General features: G+C 37.6%; 1 protein-coding gene across 7 annotated transcripts in view; it reads left to right on the top strand.

Moving 5' to 3' along the window:
- Positions 1 to 25,084, top strand: part of LOC127574085 (protein MTSS 1-like) — a 148,577-nt gene that overhangs the window by 112,542 nt on the left and 10,951 nt on the right. For 2 of the 7 annotated variants that reach the window (XM_052022739.1, XM_052022741.1), the window contains exons 7-14: positions 6,396 to 6,553; positions 15,029 to 15,136; positions 15,443 to 15,540; positions 17,445 to 17,655; positions 19,556 to 19,675; positions 20,490 to 20,681; positions 21,509 to 21,682; positions 22,131 to 22,293. In XM_052022739.1, coding sequence (XP_051878699.1) covers positions 6,396 to 6,553; positions 15,029 to 15,136; positions 15,443 to 15,540; positions 17,445 to 17,655; positions 19,556 to 19,675; positions 20,490 to 20,681; positions 21,509 to 21,682; positions 22,131 to 22,293 — 1,224 coding nt within the window. The remainder of the gene's footprint in view (positions 1 to 6,395; positions 6,554 to 15,028; positions 15,137 to 15,442; positions 15,541 to 17,444; positions 17,656 to 19,555; positions 19,676 to 20,489; positions 20,682 to 21,508; positions 21,683 to 22,130; positions 22,294 to 25,084) is intronic. The other 5 variants (XM_052022740.1, XM_052022744.1, XM_052022743.1 and 2 more) reach the window with 5 other exon arrangements.

The following is a 25,084-nucleotide window of genomic DNA, read 5'->3' as shown; positions in this document are numbered from 1 at the left end:
CCACCCCGCCTCCCCTCTTTTGTCCACCTATCACTGCTCTGCTTTTCCCTCCTATGTATTGGGTTTCCCCTTTTCCTATTTTCAGTCCTGAAGAAGGTTCCTGACCTGAAACGTTGACTGCATCCTTTTCTCCACTGATGCTGCCCGGCCTGCTGAGTTTCTCCAGCATCATCGTGTTTTTCATCTAGATTCCAGCATCTGCAGTCCTTTGTTTCTCAAGTAAGAAAACAATTGTGTGTTAAGTTGCATGGGGAGTGAGGGTGGGTAGAGAGAGCAAAAGGAATGTGCAACGACATCCCCTTTGTTCTCTTCATCCTTCCATCTCTTTGTGACTTAAAACACATTTATTTTTTTCATTTCTGATGAAACATTGCTAACCTGAAACATGAACTACTATTCTCTCTCCTCAGAATACTGTCTGGCCTGAGTATTTCTGGAATTTTTTATTCCAGGTTCTCCAGCTGATGCAGTTTTTTGATTTTGCACATCAATTAAATACTTATGCACTGAAGAAATCAATGCTAACTTCTGTGAACTCTGCACATGGACTGAAGTCCCTTTTCCCTGTCACCATTCTAGTAAATCCCCTCTGCACCCTTTCATCATTCTTCCTGAAGTGGGGGTTAGAATTGGATCTGATGCTCCAGGCCAGATAATGTTGATAGAAAAGAACTGAGTGTTGAAGTAGAATGATTGTCTCCAGCTTTTATTTAATTTCTGCACTTCTCTATTCGTACTCAATTTATGAGAAATTTGTGGGATAAATTTAAATTAATTTTCCATTATTGTCCTGATATAGATTTATTCAAAGTATTTTTTTAATTTGTTAAAGTCTACAGAAGTATTTTGATAACCTTTGAAGAAAGGTAAGTAATGGCATCTGTGAATCTGGAAATCATAATTCTCAGTGAGCATGTCGTCACACAGAAAAATTCTCCTTTTGGCAGTCTTTCAGGCTTGAGGATGACTTGCTTATTAATGTCTCAGTATTTGTTCACAATAATTTGTCTGTATTGTGCAGTTACATCACTAAAACTCTGGACAGACTGGCCAATAAGATGGTGTGGATAAATAGTTGTGCAGGGAACCTGAAATTTTGTTTTAACTTTCATCCGTTGCACAGTAAATTTATAGTGACACGCTGGTGTTTAAAAAAAAATTCCCATCAACTTTTATGATTTTTGTTTTACTGATTTTTGCAATGAGTTAAAATGGGAAAAGAAGGCTACAGAATTCAGCAATAAACTAAATTGAAGTTGTAGTTAGTGTCTTATTCACTTTTTGACTTTGGCAAATATGCTTATAATTTTCCCACATTCACACGTACCTTTTAAAATGAACTTTTCACCCAACTTTTGGTATTTTTGTTCACGAAGATACTTCGAAGTAACTGGGCCTAAATGCCATGCATGGGCTAATATACCTTATAGAAAAATATAGCCAAGCATATAAATTGTGCAAAACACCATGAAGGTTAGTTTAACTTAATATTTTTTCCTTTTTTGTATCAAATTTTGCTGTTCCCTATCTTCCTGCTAGCTGATGTTTTTGGTAAGTTATGCTCTGCCCTGTTGGCTAGTGATTACACCTTTCTGTGGGATACATGTGTATAAATAATATTCACCGGTAACTGCTAGTCTGTTTCTTCCCTTTGCCTCTTTTCTCTCCTCCTCCCATCATGAAAAAGCATGTGAATATCTGAGTGTTTTAAAGCTGGCACTTTTTGTTTTGAAATGAAATAGTACATTGCAAATAAGTATTCTGTTGTGTCATATATAGAAATAAATCTGATCTAGCAAAAGATGTGCTTTAAGCTCCAATATAATTGGAAACTAGTCTAAAAACAGTTGTATCACAGTCATGCTTTATTGAAATTTAATTTTCTGGGTGTTGGGTAATTTTGATATTAATTGTAAATCTCTAATGCTGTTTAACATGCCAAAATATCATTAAAACAAAATGTAAAGGATTATGATGGTGAAAGATTAGACCAGCCCTATGGATTTAATGTTGACCAAAGCTGCAAATATAGATCGTTCAAAGTAAGAATTTGGTAAAACTGAAAAGCATTATATTTTGTTTGAGTGCAATGATATCTCTACAAATTTAGAATATATACTCATATATACAAGCTCATAAGAGTTGAGCTGTATCTAAATGCAAGCAGTGAATCTAAATTCACTGCTATATTTGGAAATTTAAAATTGAAAGCTGTTGTTTATATCTAAACCACTACTTAACGATTTTAATTAATCTAATGAATCATCTACAGTTACTTGTTAGTCACAAATAAGGTATGAAAAGCCTAAAACCATAAACCTTTTTTTGTGTAAACGTACCATTCTGTCCTGTTTTTCAATGTGTAGATATAGGCACTTTGATGCAGCTTAGACTGCAGGTATAACTTTGCTAGCCATTGCACTTTTGAAAGAAGTTGTATTCTTTCTATTATGACACATTGAGCTACTTTTGAATTCATAGACTCAGCAGGAGAGCCTTGTTTGTTAAAAGCAAATACCTGAATTTCAGAAACACAATGCTCATGATTTTGTGACCATTTGTGTCTTTGACTTTCCAGTGCCCTCTCCTGGCAAATAAAACTTAGAAAGACTTCCCATACCTCTCCACCTGATGAAACAGTATTTTCTTTAAAAGCATTTCAACTGGCTAAAATAAAGCTGTGATTTTGAAAATAAAGTTCTGAGCCATCTTTGATCTGTCTGTCCATGCTTTTTCAAAGGGAGTCATAGATGGAGAACTTCAGCTTTGTGGGGTCATTATTTCTTGCCTCGGTGAGTGATTTCAACTCTGCAAGCTTTCAGAAATCTGATTTCAGGGAAGAAGGTACACTGGTACCCTGGTTAGCATTACCCTGCAAAGTGCTGATTCATTATAGGGCTCCTGATCTTATAGTTTCCCTCATCACTTCCCTGTTGGATGTGATGTGATGTGCTAGAAGTTGTTGTCTTGTCCTCTCTGTGGCTGCACTGCCTCATTGAACTTGTTAATATCAAGAAGTCTCTAGACTGGGGAATTCAATTGCAGCCAAAGAGGAGGGACAGCAGCTTTCATCGTGTTTAATAGGAGGTGATTAGAGAAAAAGAGAGCAGTATTTGGTTGTCCGTCAGCATATAGGAGCTGCCACAAATCCCTAGTAATTTCCTGTGTTCACTTTGATGACCAGGGAGAAGCCCTGCACGGCCACACCATTCACCCCTGCCTGCCCAACACCAGCCCTCATGGGTAGCCTTTCCACATCAAGCCATGGGCAGTTTGTATTGTGAAAGCACCAGCAAAGTGCAGATATTCACACCAGGTTCCCAACACAGTAGTGTTGTCGGTAATGCATCTTTGTGTGTGTAATGCTGCAATGACCCCCCTTAAGCTTTGATTCCATTGGTGCTCTTGAGGTACTGATGTATAAATAACGTCCAGGTTGGAATGAATGTTAGATCAAACAAATATAAATATTACTTCTGAGCAAATGGCATATCAAGTAATTTTCAGGAACATCTATAATTTTCAGGCAACAACATTTAAAATTAATAAATTAACAAGTCTACTAGTGTTGAGATTAGCCAAGTTAAAATAAGGATACTTGGAACCTAGAACTCTCAAGGTTAGCTTCAGAACAAGTATTTAAAAAAAACCTGTCTCTCCCTCTGTTTATGAGCTCGTCTTGGAGCATAGCTTGATCCATCAACCATAGCAATACCTGTCATTTATAAAGCAATTTAATATAGAAAAAAATTCATAAAGTATTTCACATAAGTCCTCAAACAAAAACTGATGTTAAAAGGGACGATTTCCCCCCCAAAAAAATGCAGAGTCGAAGCTGCCTGAAGATTTCTCCGTAGATTTGTCAGTTTGGTTAAAGAAATTAGGAATTTGTGAAGAGCTTAAATATAGAGGAAGGCGGGCACAGGTGACACAGTTAAAACGAGGATGGTCCTAGAGAATGTATCAAGAAAAGTACCTTAAAAAATCAACAGAAATTACACTTAAGGTTTTAAACAGTATTGGTTGAATGTTGTTCTTTCCTAAGCAGGTGACAATAAAACACACAAAATAGCAAAATTGATTTCAGCTATACTATGTCGTGAGAAAAAATTATGAATCTTAACCTTCATAACCTAGATAAATCAAATGTTGACTCATCAAACTAGTTCACGTGTTAAATTAACCCAGATTACTCAGTACTTGGGTTATGATATTACAAATCACAAGACTTCTGTCTTGCACAGAGGTAAATGACAATTAAGTTTGATTTTATGTAGTGCAGAAATTGCTTAGAGGCTGAATTTTACACTTCCTAAAATAGTGAATTGTACATATTATGGCCAATGTAATAATGCTGCCAGTCAAAGAACTTACCCAAGGTTATGTTGGCAATTAATATAGGAGCATTGTGTATTAAGAAAAATTGGGAAGAAATTATTTATGTAAAAGTAAAATAAGAATGATTCAGCGGTAACAAATTGAATGAAATCTGAAAGTAAATGACATTTCACTGTGTGATCTAATGACAGTCTTTCAAAGTAATTATATTAATTTAAGAATTGCAAATCTTATAAACAATCTTCCAATTTAAAAATGTTCAGTGTATTGTCTTAATTATTAAAACTAAGTACTTCCAAGCATTCTTTAATACCAGTATTGAAAAATCTACATTTTTCTTGAGTTGTGATGAACTGATGGAGAGGGGAATATTTGGGAAGCTGGCTAGAAGGATCAAAATTACTGCAGAAAATATTCTTAGAGCATCATAATCCTTTACAAATCTTCCTATTCCAGTCCTACAAATTTCTTTTCCAATGGACAGCATGCAATGCTACCAATTTTACTTCAGGTTTAAAAGTACATTTTGTTGTACATTTGTAACTCAACCAAATCATTTTGCTGTTATAACCAGGGTTGAATAGGATCGTTGGAAACGTGTGTTACTTGGATTGAATCTATGAGGCAAAGGGAGCTGAAACAACTCTATACATGCAGTTGATGTTGTTCCTTCCTTTACCCCCACACACCCCCTCCTAAAGTAATCGTCTGTGTGGTAGCCTTGTTCGTGGTTTATTGTTCCTTCTGCACTATCTCAGTGTTTTGTGAATGGATTGTGCACTGAAGTATCACTGATGATTGAATCATAGACACTGTAATTTATAACATTAAGCATGTTAATAGTGTCTCGTCCAAGTATTTTCACCATAGTTTTACTTGAGATGTATTGGTTGTGCTTTTGGTGTTTTGTGATTGTATTTATAGGTTGAAAATGGGGCACATTGCATTTTTAAGTATTCCAATTTGATATGTGATCAGTTTTGTGCTTTTTTAATGATCAGAAAAATGGCTTTATGTATTGTAGCTAAAGTTATTAGAACTCCTGCTTTAAACATTTCATAGTCTATTATCCTTTCTCATTTCTTTTTGATATCTGAGATTTTAATGCAATAGTGTTTTATCTTCCTGAAATGCTCCAGTTAAGTAGCAGAGAATTGAATATATATTTCACCACATGGCTGCTTTTAGATTCACTCAAAAAATTATGTCAATATTATTGATAAATAAGAGGTAATGCTTTTGAGTGAATCTGGGTTCTGAAAGGGACAAGAAAAGCATAATTTGACCCTATATGATTTGTGCAGTAGATGAAAGGAACAAATCGATTGCATTGGGCTATAAACCTTAATTTCAGATGAAACAATGAATGTGTACATGATATGAGAATCAATTCTACAACAGTGACTTTGTCATTAAGTCTCTATTAGAATGTTTTTATTTTATATTGGAATATGAAGCTTTTCTGTTTATTGGGAGGGGAGGGTGGTACTGAATACTATATTTTCTAATATTTTTGATGATTATGCTCTGGCTTCCATTTTGAGAGGGTACATTTTAAAAGAGGAAAACCTGAGAAAAATGGTGCTAATTTACATGATTTGTGGCACAATGCAATAACTCTAATACTGTACTAAAATATTGGTGATCAATAAGAATAAAGATGCTTTACAGGTTGGATATTCAAAGCAGCAATGCAAAGGAAGACCGTGCAAGATAGGCATATGTATTTTCCCTTATTTATAAATATCTGAGTTCCAGTTACTCCACAGAGTAAGCAGGAATCGTGTACAATGCAAACTGGAGGATAGAAGAGTATAGTTTGAATTGCTTGTATTTAGTTAAATACACCACCTCTGACTGGCACTCACCTGCATGCCCATTAATGCAAATGAGCCATGCAGATTAGGGAAGACCCAGAATTCAGTCTTGTACTCTGCCAATTTAGTTAAAAGCAAAATATTGGGGGTGTTGGAAAATGAAATGGAGCTAAAATACTGCACATACTCAAAATTAAGAATGTAACTTTTTTAAATTGATAATTATTTCTGTATTTTCAGGAAAAGGAGACATTCAACCTCAGCTGGACAGTGCTTTGCAAGATGTAAATGACAAATATCTTCTGCTCGAAGAAACAGAAAAGCAAGCTGTTCGTAGAGCCCTCATCGAGGAACGTAGTCGTTTCTGTGCTTTTGTTTCTATGCTGCGACCTGTGGTTGTAAGTTTGTTTCCATGTCTGTTTAATTGTATCAAATGTTTTTTTTAAAACTGCGTTTGTAAAAGCTACAAATGAATATCTGAGCCTTTTGCATTGGAAGTTAAATTACATGTTAAAGACTGACCTATTTTGCCCTTTTTTTTTGATTCTTGATCCATTCTCTGTTTGTGTTGGAAGATTATTTTCAGGATTGTTAGTTTTCTGCATGCTGAATCCCATTATAGGATAAGGCTGGTATTGTATTTCTAATGACTTCAGGACATCCCAAAGCAAAACAGTCAAATGAATACTAATGAACTTTGTCGTTGATATAATGTAAAGAAATGTAAAGGAAAGTCAGTTTGCACGCAGCAAAGTTTGAAGTCTGAAATGTGATACATGATCAGAAAAAAAACTATTTTAGACATGCTTAAAGTTTAGGGGTTCTATTGGGGATCTTCCTTGCAAATCTGAGAGACAGACAAGCCTCAGTTAAGTAGCTTTTCAAAATATGGCATTTCCTGTCGTGCAGCACTTTCTCAATCATGCACAAAAGATAGCAATGTGGAACATGTGTTGAAATCTCTGGGATGAGCCTTGAAGCTAGGTCCTACTGACTCAAAGTCAAAAGTACAACCTATATATTATGCCCACCACCATTATAAAGGACAAAACAAAATGTTGTTCCAGTATTTGTGCAAGGACTGTTAAATACTTCTCACTAGTTTGTGCTTTTTTTTAACCCCTTATTGTATTTTGCACCCAAAATAATAAAAATTGTATAATAAAAGATTACAAGTGGCTGAATTTAATAGCTGAAGGAAGCTTGCTTATAAAGAAGGGATATGTTTTTGCTCACAGGGATGATTTAAGCAGCAGTGCTAGTTGCTGCTGTAATTTTAAATAACGTGGTTAACCTCCCCAACAGTTTCTCTGTTGGTTCTCTTATCAAAATCACCTAATCTTCCTGTTTGTTTTTGCTTCATACACCTGCCCACTGTGACAACTTTTAAGCCTGCCACAAGCTCCTAAAAAGAGCTAGAAATGGTCCTAGAGCTTAATCACTGATGCGAACTTGTGCTGTCATGCAAATGAAAGTGCATTTGAAAAGATTGACTATATTAATCTTCCAGCTGACATCAGAGTAGCAGAAGCTGCAGATGAGATCATTGGAAATGAAGCTGTATCTTCAGTGATTGCCTCTGTTTATAGAGATTATGTCACCACGGTTAACTTCTGGAGTGTTTTGGCTAGGTCTCTGCTCTCCCAAAGGTAGATTAGTGAGCCAACTGCAAGGCAACAAATCAGCTGTATAGCTATAGCTGTAAAGCTTTTGCCAGCGGATCAATGGAGAGAATTACTGGTAGAAGCTTTATTTCACGTGTCTTTACAGAGTTGAATAGATGGATTATTGAGGTATTACCATGTTTTTCAATGGCAGGTGCATTTTCTTTACTATCTATGGCTGAATTAGGTGCTGAGTAAGAGTACGTCACTGTAGTGTGATCTCCCATATTTATTTATGATCTCTCGCTTACATTTTTGTGTGCATTTCACAACAATTTTTAAGAAAATTAAACCATTATTATGTTGCCAATGAGGACAAAATATCCTCAAGCTCATGACACAATGTAACAGCCTGAGACCCCTGATAAGTTCCAAGCAATTAAGCATCAAATTTCATTATCAAACGTTCTCATGAACTAAATTGTTTTTCAGTTGTTTCTGTAATCTCCCTTTTCAGAGGAAAAAGATGAGAACTTTTTAACCTTTGCGTAAAGAACTTATTGTTTTGTAAATAACATTTATAAATAACATGCCTGGAAACTTGATCTATTTGAGCATGCTTTTCACATAAGCAAACTAGTTTACCAAGTTTAGACCATCTCACCAATCTTTTCTGGGTCAAACCAAAAGGGGCAGGGTTTTTGCATGCACAGTTCACCTTTTTCCAGTTGAAGTTTATTCAGCATCAATTGCATACGCGATGATGTCACATATTTCCAACATCTCTAATGTAAATTGGAGATTCCTGGTGCAATCTGTAGTCTTTGTTGATCACTCTCAGAATAAGAGCAATGCATTGTGCAGCAATAAGCAATGCAATGTCAATTGAATGGTTTCTACTTTGACCTTGCACACAGTATCTGCCAGTTGCAGTTTTAAATGGTCAGGGTTATGGAAACTACACTGTTGGCCCTTTCACTGTTTTCCCTTTCACTGTTTGCAACCTGTTTGTGCAATTCCAATCTAAAGTGCAAGATGTAGCGATACCTTGGGACCATTTGCAGCACTAGAGTCAATCGGGTCAGTCCATGATGGGTTCCTCACCCATGGTTATATTCCTCCTTCCAATTTCAGGTCACTAGATTGTAAATTTATTTTGGATCCCTTCATCTAATTATTTCCATTTTCCTGAGCATAGAAGTGACATTTGTTTATTAGCTTGTTTGAACAAGCATGTGATAGTTCAGATTATTATGTGTGGACTCTGCTGTTTCAATACATTTTAAGTTTACTGCTAAGAGATCTTTGGGAAGAAAAGTTGCTCCATTTCCATGAGTTGGTATATTATGCTTCTGGAGTCTGAGAGTAAATGGACCACTGTATATGTGTAAAGATTTGGAGAAGCTTGAGCTTGTACTACTTTGCTGTGAAAGAATGTATCTGCAGTAATTTAACAGTTACAAACAAAATGGTCAATGGTTTGGAAAACATAAAACATAAAATTCTGCAGATGCTGGAATCTGGAGCAATACACAAAAAGTGCTGGAGGAACTCAGCAGGTCAAACAGCATCCATGAAGGGAAATAGTTGATGTTTTGGGCTGGGACCCTTCATCAGGACTGGAAAGGAAGAGGGCAGAAGTCAGAATAAGGTGGTGGGGGGAGGAGCACATGCAGGCCGGGGATAAGTGAGTTCAGGCGATAGGCGAGTCCAGGTGAGAGCAAGAAGGTAGGTGGGAGGGGGAGAAGATGTAATAAGCTGAGAGGTGATGGGTAGAAGAGGCAAAGGGCTGAAGAAGGAATCCGGTAGGAGAGGGCAGTGGACCATGGAATAAAGAATGGAGGAGGAGAGGTGATGAGATGGGCAGGTCATCAAGGCGGGGGAAGGGAGCCACAGGAATAAGGAAAGACAAAGGAGTGGGAGGGAAAAGAAAAAGAAGGGATGGGGTTACCGGAAGTTAGAGAAATTAATGTTGGAGACTTCCCAGGGCAGAATATGAGGTGTTGTTCCGGCAACCTGTGTCTGGCCTCAATGTGGCAGTAGAGGGGGCCATGGATAGACATGTCAGTATGGGAGTGGGATGTGGAATTGAAGTGGCTGGCCACCAGGAAGTCCTGGCTGTTGCGGTGGACGGAGCAAAGGTGCTCGACAAAGTGATAACCCAATCTGCGTCGGGTCTCACGGATGTACAGGAGGCTGCACCGGATGCAATAAATGGCACCCTCTGACTCGCAGGTGAAACACTGCCTCACCTGCAAGGATTGTTTGGGACCCTGAATGGTGGTTGAGGGAGGAAGTGTAGGGACAGGTATAGCACTTGGTGCAGTTGCAGGCATAAGTGCCACGGGTGCTATCAGTGGGGAGGGACGAGTGGACAAGGGAGTCACGGAGGGAGCAGTCCCTTCGGAAAGCAGAGAGGGAGGTGACAGGAAGATGTGCCTGGTGGTAGGATCACGTTGGAGGTGGTGGAAGTTGCGGAGAATGATATGTTGGATAGGGAGGTTCATGAGATGGTAGGTGAGGACAAGGGGAACCCTGTCCCTGTTATGTCAGCGGGGGGAGGGTCTGAGGGCAGACGTGCAGGAAGTGGAGGAGATACGGGTAAGGGCAGCACTGATGGTGATGGAAGGGAAACCCTGGTTACTGAAAAAGGAGGACATCTCTGATGTCCTAGAATGGAAAGCCTCATCATGGGAATAGATGTGACGGAGGTGGAGGAACTGGGAGAAGGGGATGGCATCCTTGCAAATGACTGGGTAGGAAGAGGTGTAGTCAAGGTAACTGTGGGAGTCGGTGGGTTTGTAGAAGATGTCTATGGTTATTCTGTCTCCAAAGATGGAGACAGAGATCCAGAAAGGGGACAGAGGTGTCGGAGGTGGACCAAGTGTATCTGAGGGCAGGGTGGAAGTTGGAGGCAAAGTTGAAGAAGTTGACGAGCTCAGCATGGCTGCAAGAAGCAGCCCCAATGCAGTCATCACTGAAGCAGAGAAAGGGTGGGGGGTGGCATTGATGAAAAGAATATTTAACTGAGGTGCAAGGTTAAGATAAAAGGAACAAATTCAAAGTAAGATACAAATTTAGGATTGATAGCAAGATTTTCTTTACCTAAAGAATTGGGAACTGGAGTAAGAGTAGGCCATTTGGTCTTCAAGCCCATTCTGTCATTCATTGAGACCATGGCTGGTCTGTATCCCCAGCTGTTCACATACCATATCAATGATTTGGTTGAGGGGCCTAAATATCATATTTCCAAGTTCGCTGATACAAAACAAAATGGGATTGTGAATAGGGAAGATGATGTAAAGAGACTTTGCAGGGATATCAGCAAGCTAATTGAGTAGGTAAGAGTGTGGCTGATGGAATGTGGAAAATGTGAGGTCATCCATTTTAGTGCACAAATCAGAAAAGTAGGGTATTTTACAATCTGCTGGTCAAGCAGCTGTCCTGATGCAGGGTTTCGACCCAAAACTTCAGTAGTTCCTTTCCTCCTACAGATGCTGCTCAATCCGCTGAGTTCCTCCAGCAGATTGATAGTTGCTCCAGATTCCAGCATCTAGAGTCTCTTCTGTCTCAAGCAGAGTATTTTGTTTTATTGACAGATTGAGATGTGGTGATGTTCAAAGAGCTGAGTTTCCTTGAAGTCCATGAAAGTTAATATGCATGTGCAGTAAACAATTAGGAGGGCAAATGTTTTTGGTCCATTATTACAGGATTTGAGAACAGGAGTAAAGCTGCCTCACTGCAGTTATGTTATGGTCCTTGGTGAGGCCGCACTTGGAGTGTTGTGTACAGTTGTGGTCTCCTTAAAACAAAAAGGACGTATTTGCCATAGGAGTTCAAAGAAGATTCACCAGACTGGTTACTGTGATTAAGTAGATGAAGTCTGTATATTTTTTAGTTCTGAAGGACGAGAGGGGATCTCAATGAAACGTGGAAAATTCTTACTGGGCTTGATGTGAGTGTACAGAGAATGGTTCCACTGACTGAGGAGTCCAGAACTAGGGATGAGAATAAGGGGTAAACCTTTTAGTAATGAGGTGAGAAATTTCTTTGTCGAGATTGGTGAATCTTTGGAATTCTCTGCTTCAGGCAACTGGTGGCTCAGTCATTGAGTTCATTCAGAATAGGTCAATAGATGCCTGGATGTTAAGGGAATTGAGGTGTGGGTATAGTACAGGGAAATGTAACTAAGGTAGAAGATTAGCTGTGTTCTCGATGAATGGCAAAGCAGGCTTACTCCTCCTCATATTTTTAAAGAGCTCCCAGCACATGACGATTATACTTCTGGATAAGAGTCATAGGGTCAAAATCTCAAGTCTTTGAGGAAATGCTTGGATTCTACTGTGTTGAGACTTGAAGATCTTTCTAGATTTTGAACTTCAGTTGGTGAATGACTTTCAATCTTGTGATCTTTAAGTAGATATGCAGTGTATCATTTATTCAATGCAAAATGAAATCAAATATCTGTTCAAATTACCATTGTCATATTTGCACAGGGCCTTTTAATATTGTACGTCATCTCAAGGCACTTTACAGAGGCCCTATCAAACAAAATTGTACTCTGAATCATCTAAATAAAATATTAGAATTGAAGGAGGACTGAGAAGTAGAGACTTGAGAAGTAGGAGGGAATTCCAGAGCTCATGGTCTTGCTAGCTGAAGGCCTAGTCAGCAGTGATGGACCACTTAAAACCAGGGATATTCTCGATAGGAACTGGGGAAGTGTGATATGTTGCAAAGTTGTTACTGCCAGAGGAGGGGTGAGAGCAAGATAATTTGGAAACAAGTGAGAATTATTAAAATCAAATCTCATGAAAAAGTAGGATTTTATTTGTTTGTTTAATCACAAAAGCCTATATTCTTCAGCATCCATTGTAACACTCACTCCTAGTATAAATATTTAAACTGCCCACACAAACTCTACCGAGCATACGTCAGAAATAGCTATCAAATAGCCCTTGGGTTGATTTCATGCTTCATTGGATTCCTCGGTACTTCTAGCCAATGACATAAGCACAGTTAGTTCAGCTTTCCTTCACCTAATTAATTTCCATCAGCATTTACATAACAAGTTTCCATTAGTGCAAGATTGCACAATGACATGGCACTCTGTACAGGGCATCTGGAAAAAAAACAAGCAGTTATATGCACTTAAACTTAGTAGATTGAAGAGTTAGAGCACTATGGAGTCTCAATCGGGGGTTTGACTTCAGCGTCTTTAATTTTAAAACTATCGCAAAAGCTAAGATGAAAGGAAGGGGAGAAAGGACAAAAAAGCTTTTAAAATATTCTAATAAGAAGCGAAAGAAAGAATGGTCCATATTTGTAAAGCTAATTTTCAGTCTGAAAGAGTTTGGTGGTAATTAAAAATGCAGGGAAAGGTGATTAGAATGAAGTAGGCAAATTTATCTTCCTGTGGAAATTTTAATCCATAATTGCAAGGCTACAGTTGGGTGGGGTGGAGATGATTGGGTAATTATCCTAATAATCAAGCTTGATGTCCATACTGCTGTAAATGAATGAAATAAATTTTGTGCAATTTATATGCAATTAACCTTCACTCATTGCATTTTACTGGAGAAATTGCCCTGTTTTTAATGGAGAAATTGCTATGGTTTCCTTTTTTCCTCTTGCTCTAAGATTATTTTCTGAGTAAGCTGATTTTGTACAATACACTGTTTGCTCTGAGCCATGCACTCCAGCTCACTTCCAACTGATTTCAGTAAGTACCCTCTATTTACAAAGCAAGTACAGAAACTCCACGGCATTTTGTAAATTTGAATGAGAAGCCAGGTGGTGTAATGTCACTTCCACACAGTTTATAGTGAAGTAGTACATTTCAGAAATCAGTCACTTTTTGTTCATATTGTTTCACTTCTGTACTCGCCTGTAGTTCCTGCACAACTTCAAAATAAACTAATAATTCACAACAAAATTTAAGTAATTTATGTCCTTTGTCACTTCATTGCAATCACCAGAGTCTGAGTAAAACTGCAAGGTCCATGTCTCTAAGTTAGATGACACTGCCCAAACACATTTGATATAGGAGTCCTAGTTAACAGACGGGAGAGAATTTCATCCGATCAGCCTGGGGGCTGGTTTTGATGCTTGGTCCTGGGACCATCTGTGAGCATCAAAGCTCTGACAATCATGAATTTCAGAAGTTCACAAATTTTAAAATGCTTAGCGCTCAATTTCACTTCCAAGTAACTAGTCCATGTGAGTGAAGTGTGCTGTTAGTAACAGCTGAGTAGAAAAAGTTGCGAGTGCTAATTTGAAAACTCGTTTCAGCTATCTCCAAACCTCAATGGCACTTTCATTGCGATGGTACTAAATAAGTGTAATTAAAGTCACTGTTGACCAGACATTTAATGGGAATGACCAAATCAGCTGGAAACGAATGGGATAGTTTGCAGTGACTTGCCTCTTGACTTTGGAAGCCACCCTAATATCCACGAAGATCAAGCCGGATCATGATTGGGTGCTGCCTCAGTTTTACTTTGGTTCAAAATTATACAGGGCAGACTGCTGCTGCCACTGGGCTAAGTATTTACTTGCTCCATCCTTGGCATACTGCTGTATAGAAGATACGAGCAATAGGATGTGCTGTAGAAACTTACCATATTTATTTCATCAGTACATTGTTTCACTGCAACCTCCAATATAATGCACCTCTCCATGCGAAGGAGTGTTGGGCCACCACTGTTAATCTATTTTTAATCCATGCACCATTTTGACCTTGACTTGCTGCCCTTTCATTGTCAGTAAATTGTCTGAAATTCCCTGGACATCATTGTGGGATTGTCTGTTGTAGGATCAGTTTATCAAAGTGTGAAAATTGGTGAGCATCATATTTTCCACAATAGAATACCATCTTCTGAAGCAGATGTGACCAATACAAAGAAACAGGAGTAGGCCATTTACTGTTTCAAGCATTCAATGAGATCGTAGCTCTTTTGTGAACTCTTTACACTTTGTCCTCGATTTTCCTTGATGTATTTGATTAACCATCTGTTAATCTGAGATTTTAAATTAACAATTGACCGAGCATCTACTGTTTGGAACAAGTTCCAAACTTCTACCAATTAGATTGAAGTGTGTTTCCTAATTTCAACTTGACTGTCATTACTTAAGATTTATTAAAACTCAACCTATAAATGGATTATTATGTGTGCAGTGTTTTGGACCATTATTGGCATACTGTCAACAGCTTTAGAAGTGATGCATAAAAATGTCATTTTTAAGATGTAATTACAACTTCATTCATAGGAAGAAGAAATGTCAATGCTAGGGGAAGTAACCCATCTGCAAACTATTGCAGATGACCTGACTAATCTGACAATGGATCCTCACAAACTACCAACAGCCAGTGAGCAGGTGAGTGAGTCAGCAGCCCATGTGATTTTCTTATCACAAAATGATATCAACTTGTACTTTATGGAATTTACCCTGTGAAATTGGTACTTGGGTGACTAATATTTTTGAAAGCCTCCTTTGTGGGAGAATTCTGCCAAGGCAATTTGTGTGTTGCCATCACTCCATGTTAGAGTAGTGTTAAAATTGACAAGATTAAACTCGTAGATAACCTACACATGTTGGAGAACTCTATAAATTGCAATTTACAAATGATTTTAGATTGGTAGGTTTTCTTGGTTGTCAGTTTTATAGTTTTATGTATTCCAGGTAATTATTGACCTGAAGGGCTCTGATTATAACTGGACATACCAAACCCCTCCGTCTTCTCCAAGCACCACCATGTCCAGGAAGTCTAGTGTCTGCAGGTAAGTGAATGACCAGCTCTACTCTTGTCATGTGATTTCATAGTAGCTTTAATATTTGCTGAGTCATATGTTTGAATTGTATAGAGTTGTTGATCAATTTTATATTTCCCTTTGACTTTGTATGCAATACTTAAACTTATTAAAGACATTTTAGACACATCTGTTATAATGAGTATAATACTATATAATTTGTATTTTTAAAGACATTGGTTTACAGGAGGATAACTGCAATTTTTTGGTTTGAGTTGGGTGTCTTGCCAGCTTCTATGCAACGTATAGCTGCCATTTGCACCTCTGCCAACTCTTGGAAAACCATCCACTTGGTTCCATTGCTCTTATATAAAGCTGTCTCATGTTAAATTATGGTGCTTCATGATGAAAGTAATGTCCTTTATTGTTCTCAGTTTGTATGCGATATTAATTAAGATTGAACAATCTTCTAAGGATTTAGTTAAGAGCAACACAAAGTGCTAGAGGAAGTCAGCAGGTTAGGTAGCATCTATGGAGGAAAATGGACAGTCGATGTTTTGAGTCGAGACCCTTCATCAGGACTAGCTAATCCCAGTCCTGATGAAGGGTCTCGACCTGAAACATCAACTGTCCATTTCCCTCCATAGATGCTGCCTGACTTGCTGAGTTCCTTCAGCATTTTGTGTGTTGCTCCAGATTTCCAGCAGCTGCAGTCTCTCTTGTGTTAGGATTTAATTAAGAGTGTGACAATCACCTCAAACTCTTATCATGAGGTTAAACCATAGAACATTGTGTTTTTTGATGCTTTATGATCCACTTGGATCAATTTACTCACTTTTGGAGTAGATTCAAATTAATATCTAACTTTCTAAAAGCCTAATAATTCATTGCTGCATGCAATGTTTGTTTATTGTACCTTAATATTTAACAATGAAGCTGTGTATTGATGACATCTTACGGTACAGTGTTAATATTCCACTAACATTTCTCAATATAGAGGCAGGTCATCTAGTATAGATGCCATTTTTATGGTTTCCAATTGAAATGTTGCCTGTTAATTATCCCTCTAGCATGTTTTTCTTTTGGTTTGCTGCATTGTGAGCGACAGACTTGTGGACCTGAGAGCCCCACTATTAGTAATGAATCCTCATAGACAGTTTCCAGATTTCAGCTGCACAAGGCAATAAAGATTCAAATTTTAAAATGGCTATGATGGACCCTTGTCTTAAGCTGAAGATTTATGGCAAAGCTGCTGATATTAAATTCAGTAAATATTTTACAGAAGGTATTACTAGAATTGATTTTTGCAGTTAACTTCATTTAACCATTTGATTACTGAAGTATCATATAGTCCTACAGTACAAAGTATGTTTAAATATTGAAATTTGGAAATTGTAAAACATTTGTAAAATATTTTGTAAATTTAGATTAGAAAGAAATTTGTTTTATTGAAAGGGTCAAATGCTTGAAGTATTTTATTTTTAGGCTGAGGGATAAATGTTTTGCAGTGTGATATTTTACCTTGTTCTGTCCCCAATCACTTTTGCTTAATCACTGCTGTAAAGTTTCCACTTAACATAATAGTTGTTGGCATGAAGTATTTGCATTCTTGTCATAAATATTCATGCACTTTTGCTCTAAATAAGAAACTTGGCAAAGTTCATTGCTGTCTTTGTTCACAGACACATTTCTAGTCTTGCTAACATAGTAACATCAATGAAATAGTAGCGGAGGCTGAAAGAGCCAGCTGGCATGCCAGGGATAGTGAATGACCACCAATTTGCTTTTTCTTTCTGCAATGCACACCTATTCATTTTGTTTTTGATATGATTTTGTGGCTTGAAGGTGAATGGCTATTGCTTCGGATATGCAGAGCTTGAGTGTTTAATTGCAAACGGTCTTCCCCTTCCTGTCCTTCCTTTTGTCTTTCTTAGCAGTCTGAACAGCGTTAACAGTAGTGACTCCAGATCCAGTGGATCCCACTCTCACTCTCCCACTTCACACTATCGCTACCGCAGCTCCAACCAGCCGCAACAAGTTCCAATGAGGCTGTCCAGTGTATCATCCCATGACTCTGGCTTCATGTCCCAGGATGCATTCCAGTCCAAGTCCCCTTCCCCAATGCCACCAGAAGGAACCAACCAGGTATGTGAAATTGCATACAAGGTTAAATCTTTAAGCTATGCATTATTGGAGGTCAAGTGAAAACTAGAGTCATAGTCTATGCTAACAAAATATTGTAAACCCAAATAATCTTCTGAGATCTGCAATTGGATTTCTCGGCCCGAATGAAATATAACTGAGTATAAATATTTCTGATGTACAAGAGATAAATTCTTAAAAGAAAAAAGGTTTTAAACTCTAACAGACTTTGAGAAAATAAGCAATTTGGCAAGATTAGATTGTTTTTCATAAATAGTGGTTATGTTTAAAATCTACAGGGTAACCTTTGCACTCAAAGGATTAAATAATAATTTGCGCTACTGATGTTTTAAAAGTGGTATATATTGGAAGTAACGCATATAAAAAACATCTAATGGAAAAAATGTTACCATATGAAGTCAGTTTTTTTATGTGAATATTGCTGGTTATTCATTGCAATTGTAAGTTATAGTTGAGCAGTGAAACTGAATATTAGGAATATGGAACCTTGATTCAATACTGCACTTTATACATAGCTCAATAAAGGTTCAACAGTGATATTCTTTCAAGAAAATTATCTGTCCCCATTACTATCATCCTATTCTTGGCTAATTAATTGCTATGATACAAATCTTAGACCATTGCCAAGAACACTACTTCAAAAGTTTATTCGTTGCAAGCTTAAGTTTGTAAGTTCCCATTCAATTAACTTAGCTGATATAGCATTCAGCGGTCTGATCCATTTAAAACATCACCCTATAATCTTTGGCTATTTAATATAATTTGAATTATTTCAAATTTTAGTTATTTTTGGGTAATAGCAGCACGAGATATTATACCTGTATTGCTCTAAAGTTGATTGAGTGTTATTTTGTAAAAATTCATTTACCCCTTTTCAAGACCAAGCTGCTGTTGATTATACCTGTCGTAATAACCCATCTTGCTCATGACTGTGTGAATTATGTTGAGACACAGTACATAGCTCCAACAGGACATCCCAGTTCTAAAGTCTCATTTCTGCTTCTAAAGTGTAATCAAGGAAACAACAGCTGATAAATAATACTTTAAACAGTTGCCATTAGAAAGTTCTATCTTCCTTTCGCTATATTTTTCCCTGTCTCTTGGAATTGGGAACCTGGTTCATACTTGAGCCAGAGCAGTGAAATTAGCATTATCTATGTGGGGAGGGATGGAGCTGGAAGGTCCATTCTCCTGGGCTATAAGATGAAAGTAATGTATTAAATCAAGTGTAGAAGGCAGTGGGGGAGGGAGGGGAGGGGAAGGAAAGTATTATAATGTAATTCCCCTCTAACAAATCAGGCTTCTGTGGTGTTTGCCATCATACATCAAGCCTGACACACCAAATGGCATCTATGATCAATTATGAAGTATGGTGAAAGAATGTCTAGGAAAGCATATAAATGCTTCTTGATAGATCCACTGTTTCACTTGATGTATTATTTCATTATATTTATTTATGATTTCTATTGTATATCCTGTTGTAGTTAGAATGACTTGCATTTCATTTTATTAGCAATCACTTTGTTAGGTATGAGCATAAAGCAATGCTAAATATTATGACATTACTAATGATCATTGCTAACTAATACTGGTGTTTCCCAGTAACTAACTAACTATTCTAATTATTAATTAGAAACTAGATTCCATAACAGTATATATTGTGTTCTTTGATTCTTTCTCTGTTCTGTGCAATGGTATAATTGAATTTTTGTGCCTTATCCTTGAAATTATTTGAGGCTGGTTGTTTTGCACAATATTTTGTAACAACTAGGCCCTGATCTTATTTTTTTTCTTCTCCTTTTTCCCTGCTTTGTCTTTTATTGGTTCTTATTCCTCCATTTTTTCTCCCCACCTCTTCCCTGTTTATATTGGTGTGCTACAGAATTCATCAAGCTCTGCCTCCTCTGAAGCTTCTGAAACGTGCCAATCAGTTAGTGAGTGCAGCTCACCCACTTCAGTAAGCTCGGGTTCTACAATGGGAGCCTGGGCATCAACAGAAAAGGTGACAAATCTTTTTCCCAAGGCACAGGAAAAGTCCAGATTACTATTACTCTACCTGCTTTCATCTTTTATTCAATCTTTTTATCCCCAAAAGTCTACGTTTTCGTATTGTTACTGCAGAGTCAATTGTAGAATAAGATCGGTGTCTTTTGAAATTGTTTACACTTCCAAGGGGTGAATTGAGTCATGCAACAGTTAATGTGATTTCTGAAGCAAAAGATCAACTAGCTGAAATTGTGATGAGGATACTGCTGGCTTACCTTCATGCTCATTTGCAAGAAGATAAATACTTTACATGAAGTTTCCATTCCTAATTTACTTTCCAATGATGTGTGTATGTGTGTCCAATGTACTGGGTCAATGGGGATCAAACTACTTGTTGATATTTGCTGTTCAAACTATCCATGAATGAATCAACACCTGTTGAGGTGCTTAACCTAGTAATGAAAGCTTCAGATCCTGTGTCCATAAAAACATACCTGTGCTTAAAAATGTTCTTTTAGTAAGGATATAGGAAATTACTGAAGTCCCATTATACTATTTGTAGAGTCATTTGAATTTCCTTTTTCTATATTTTTAATATTAGAAATATGTGCTTCTAAGTTAACTGTGTTTTAAGTGAAATGTTTATCTTTCAATGGAAGAAGTTTGGCCTTGAGGTTGTTCAGTAATGAATATTGTTTTATTTTGTGATGATTGCTCTCAATTCATGTTTATTGCTCCCTCTGATTTTGTATTATTGTTCTTGAGACATTCTTCATCATTTTTATTCCATTTGTATGTTTTTTGTGTTGTGCTTTTCTTTTTATTTGCAGTTGACAAATGGGTTTGATCACTTCAATTCATCTAGTGAACCATACCTTGCCTCAGTTGGTACACGCTTTCTCCCACATTTTCAGCCCTGTTCCCGACCCTGTTCCAGACCTTGTTCAGCAGTTCTCCCAGTTTATCCTCATTATTATACCATTGGGCCTGGCATGTTTCCATCATCAGTTCCTAGCTGGAAGGTTTGTGGTTCTAATTTTATTTTGCATAGCTTTAAAAAAATATTCTATTACTTTCCAAAACTGTTTCCTTGGATGACTTTCATGTGGTTTTTAAAAGCAATCGTACTCGGCTTTTCCAAAATGAGCTTGAATTAATTAAGTAAAGTTAATTGGCATTCTTTACAGATAACCTTTTATTGTTTGAAGAACAGCTTATACAGTTTGCAAAGCCACTTTGATCTGATACTCTCTTGCATTACTTTTGTACCTAATTAGGTCTTCAAGATATCATAAGGAAGTGTTACACTTCAGATGAATTACCCCAGCCACTTTCATCTCCTCCCTCAACTACCTTTTGGCTTTCCTCTTCCTTCTTGCTCTTCATTCTATCACCATCTTTGCAGAAATAACATTGTGTTACAACATTTGTGTTATGATTTAAATTGTAATTTACTAAGAATTTAAAACAGATAAAAATTGCTGTTTTCATACTTATATAATTCCTTTAAACTATTTCTGTTTGAGTTATCTTCCCCACTTCTACCCTACTCTATTATAGAGCAAGTCAGAATTAGTTTTCTGAAAAGGAAAAATGTTTCCAGTCTGTCAAATCTACTTACTTGAACTGGTTAAAATAATCTGATCATTTTATTTTTAGATAAAACTCAATCTAAAAGCATTTGCTGACACTCTGCATTCACCTGAGCCAATGGAGCCATAATTAGTGTTCCTCTCATCAACTTCCCTATCATTATCTTGCAGTATCTTGGATCTTTTGATACAATATCCAAAAATAATAACAACTTGGATACATTTGAATTTTCTTAAACTTGCTGTGTTTTAATTAGGACTGGGCAAGACCAGGTCCCTATGATCAGCCAGGTGTAAACACTCTACCAAAGCGTAAAGACACAGAGCAGCGTCGAGATACTGAACCTAAGGCAACAGCATCCATTGGCCAGAACGTACAGATGGATGAGGTTCAGAGAACTCGAAGTATGACTGTCTCCACTGCTGCAAAGGTAATGATTTTAGTACAGTCATGTCTTGTAAATTCTATACGTTGTCAGAGATGCTACATACTTCAGCTAACCACCTAAAGGGACACCTACTGTGAAACCTGAATGGAGATGAATGCATGCATCATGTCTTTTAACATTTTCCAGACAATGTTTGTTTTGCTAGTTTTATCAACTTGGTACCATGAGTGCCAGATATATTTTTACATTAACAGCAGAAAAATATATCCATCTTCTCGGAAGTTCAACACAGTTTTCAAAAAGCAGGTTGAGGAATTTTCTGTCACGAACAAATGACTCAAAGGCTGAACCTGGAACACACCTAAGGAGTAAAATATTTAAAATGAGAAACTAACTTTTTTCATATCTTGGTTTGAATGCTAAATATAATTAGATAAATCTTAGCTTTAAAATTATTGCAGTATTAATGTAACGTACATTATTTTGGCAGCAGGGGGAGGAAGTAGAAACTCATGAAGAATTAGCATTGGCCTTGAGCCGAGGTCTTCAACTGGATACGCAGAGGAGCAGTAGGGATTCCTTACAATGCTCCAGTGGATACAGCACACAGACTACCACACCATGCTGCTCAGAAGACACAATTCCTTCGCAAGGTAATGTGAGCACACCTATTAATTTTATCTTTAGGACGGACACCTGGATTGTTACAATCCTCTCATCGTAATAGTCAAAACAAGCTTTAATGAAGAGGAGTCCTAGTGACTTGTAGAGTCACAATATCCTACTATGAATTTCACAAACATTAATCTAGCAGGGTAAATATTATGTTTTTTACACTTCGGTTCAGTACAATAGGGTTGAAATTTGGTCCTTCCTGTATCCTTATTGTCGATCAGTAGGTACAACAGCTTACAAGTTCCGGGAAACTCTGGTTTAGGCTTACAAGGAAAAACTGATAAAAGTTGGTTATGTGAACAAAAAGGCTTAATTTTCCTCTGTTACAAACGCAACTCAAATTGATTTGGACTTCTAAGAATGATTAGTTACTAAAAAGTTTTCAGAATGTTGTTGTATTTGATAGGTGACATTTGGATGAAGCATTTTACCCTTTAGTAATTTAGTTGGTATATTGGCAATGTATGATTTTCATCATTGAAAGCTCCTTGTTTTCAGCCAGAAATGGTCTAGTTTTCAACGATAATCTTGGAGCAAACTAATTTAAATTTAACTGGTACACAATGACATGGGTATCAACCTCAATACTCATTTAAATAACAGGAGAATTATCATAATTTTTAAGTCTTTTTATGTTGCACACAATGGCAATTAACATTGTGTTGTAGAAATAAATATATTGTAATGGAGCTGACTCATCAATTAAGTGATATTTTTCCACATTTAATGAAGGCTTTTTTAATTTCCTGCTCATCTAGACTTGATGTGAAAATAGACTTAGGGATCAAGTTATTCCAGTAGCTCGATGCCACCAGTACATAAGCCACCTATTTAAGAATATCATTAGTCCAGTTGGCTACCAATTTCTAATGGATGACATTTCTCTCAAATATACATTACCATTTCTCCAAACACTTCTCCTCCCAAAAATAAAACATTTGGATTGTTTACTTTACCACACAAAGCAGATCTCAGTGGAACTTGATGGAGGGACGACACAGAATTTTGCTGAGACTAGTTAACACTTTAGATTTTTGCTCGTGAAAGTTACGAATGGTTTCCATCTCCCCACCCCTGATTTATCTGCCACATCTTTGATGCTTAGGTTTGCCGGTGACCTGCCGGTGTGGTTGCTCAACTTCGAGCACAACTTCAAAAGTGTAGCATGATCATAGAGAAGGTACAAAATGGTAATTCCGCATTCTATGTTACCACTGCCACCACCCTCTCATGCATTCCTATGTCCATATCCATGCTGACTGCATGGTGTAGATCCTGATGGTTGCAACCTGCTGTGCTGAGTAGATCTGAACTCTGAGGTAACCATCATACATTCAAATACAGTTGTACTACTTATTCCTAAACACTTCAAAGAAATTGGTGTCAACACCAGCCAGGATACAGTTGTCAGTTACTTTTTAAAGCAAAAGAGGAGAGATGTGTAAGAAGTATTGGAGACCAGTCACAGTCCACAAAGGCACTGCAGATGCTTGATTCTGTAGGCTTTTCACAACAACAATTCCATTTTCAGTCCCAAAAGCAAAGGCTGTTTTACTGTGAATACCATGTAAAGATGGTCAGACAGCAGCACATTAATCCCATGTCGATCCACAATGCTAGTTTGGATCTTCATCTGTCCCATGGTAAATATCTCCTGTCTTAAGTACATATATGTGCAGACAGATACAATGTGGCCTCTAAATAGCTGTGGTAGAAATTCAGCACAGTCTTTTCTAGATCCCAGACTTTCACACTGCAGAATAAACTGCCGATAACCGCTTTTATTTCACCAGAGTGAACACTCACCTTAGTAACAATGTTATCATGTTCATATTTACAGAACTGCTCACCATCGGTGCTTCACTCTCAGCTACCTTCCATGACTCTACAGCACCAGAATCAGATGTTACAAGGATTTCTCAGTCAGAAACCCAACGTGCATCCACCATCCCTACCTATATCTGGACACCACCTGTGCAGGACCTTTCATTTGGTGCCTTCAGAGGGCCATTGAACAACCAGACAGACCCTAACTAACGTGTCCAGATATTGCAGAGGCTCCAAGTAACTGAGCTCCTTCGGCATGACAATACACAGCCTCCAGCTGACTCTACAGCAGTTCTATTAACTAATCACTGGTTCTCCGAAGATATACATATTTGCATAACTTGAGTAAAGTAATACAGCGCATTTATTTAGCACCATTCAAGTACAAAGCACATCATTCCATTTGCTTACAAGATTTTCATTATATTGGCGTGACATCAATCTTTCTTTCACATACATTCCATGAGCAACATGTTCAAGAGTACTTATGCAGCCTCTGGCCCCATACTGGAGTGATGGGAGGACCTTAATCTGTGGCTATCCCCCTAGAGCCTTTGCCATGACTGTACCAAGCTTCAGAGTGTCTCATAGTCTTCAACTTTGGAATGTTCCAGTTCATAGCATTCAGCATGGAGAGCTCCTTGCACTGAAAGTCCAAGTTTTAGGCAACTTGAGTTGATAAATCTTTCAATAGCACAAGGACTTGTGAAGTAGAAGCAGGGTAGGCCTTTCAGCCCCTCGTGCCTTCTGTGCTATTAAATGAGGTCTTGGCTGATCTCAGTGACTTTGCAACTGATCACAAGATCACAAGATAAGGGAGCAGAAGCAGGCCATTCGGCCCATTGAGTCTGCTCCAAGGAAAAGGGAAAAAGAAATGGGGTGGGAAAAAAAGAAGAAGAAAAAAAAAACTATTCTAATCCCATTTGCCAGCCTTATCCCCAT

Source organism: Pristis pectinata, chromosome 9 (genome assembly GCF_009764475.1).
Source record: "Pristis pectinata isolate sPriPec2 chromosome 9, sPriPec2.1.pri, whole genome shotgun sequence".
NCBI classification, from domain to species: domain Eukaryota; kingdom Metazoa; phylum Chordata; class Chondrichthyes; order Rhinopristiformes; family Pristidae; genus Pristis; species Pristis pectinata.
This window is presented reverse-complemented; position numbering and strand designations above follow the sequence as displayed.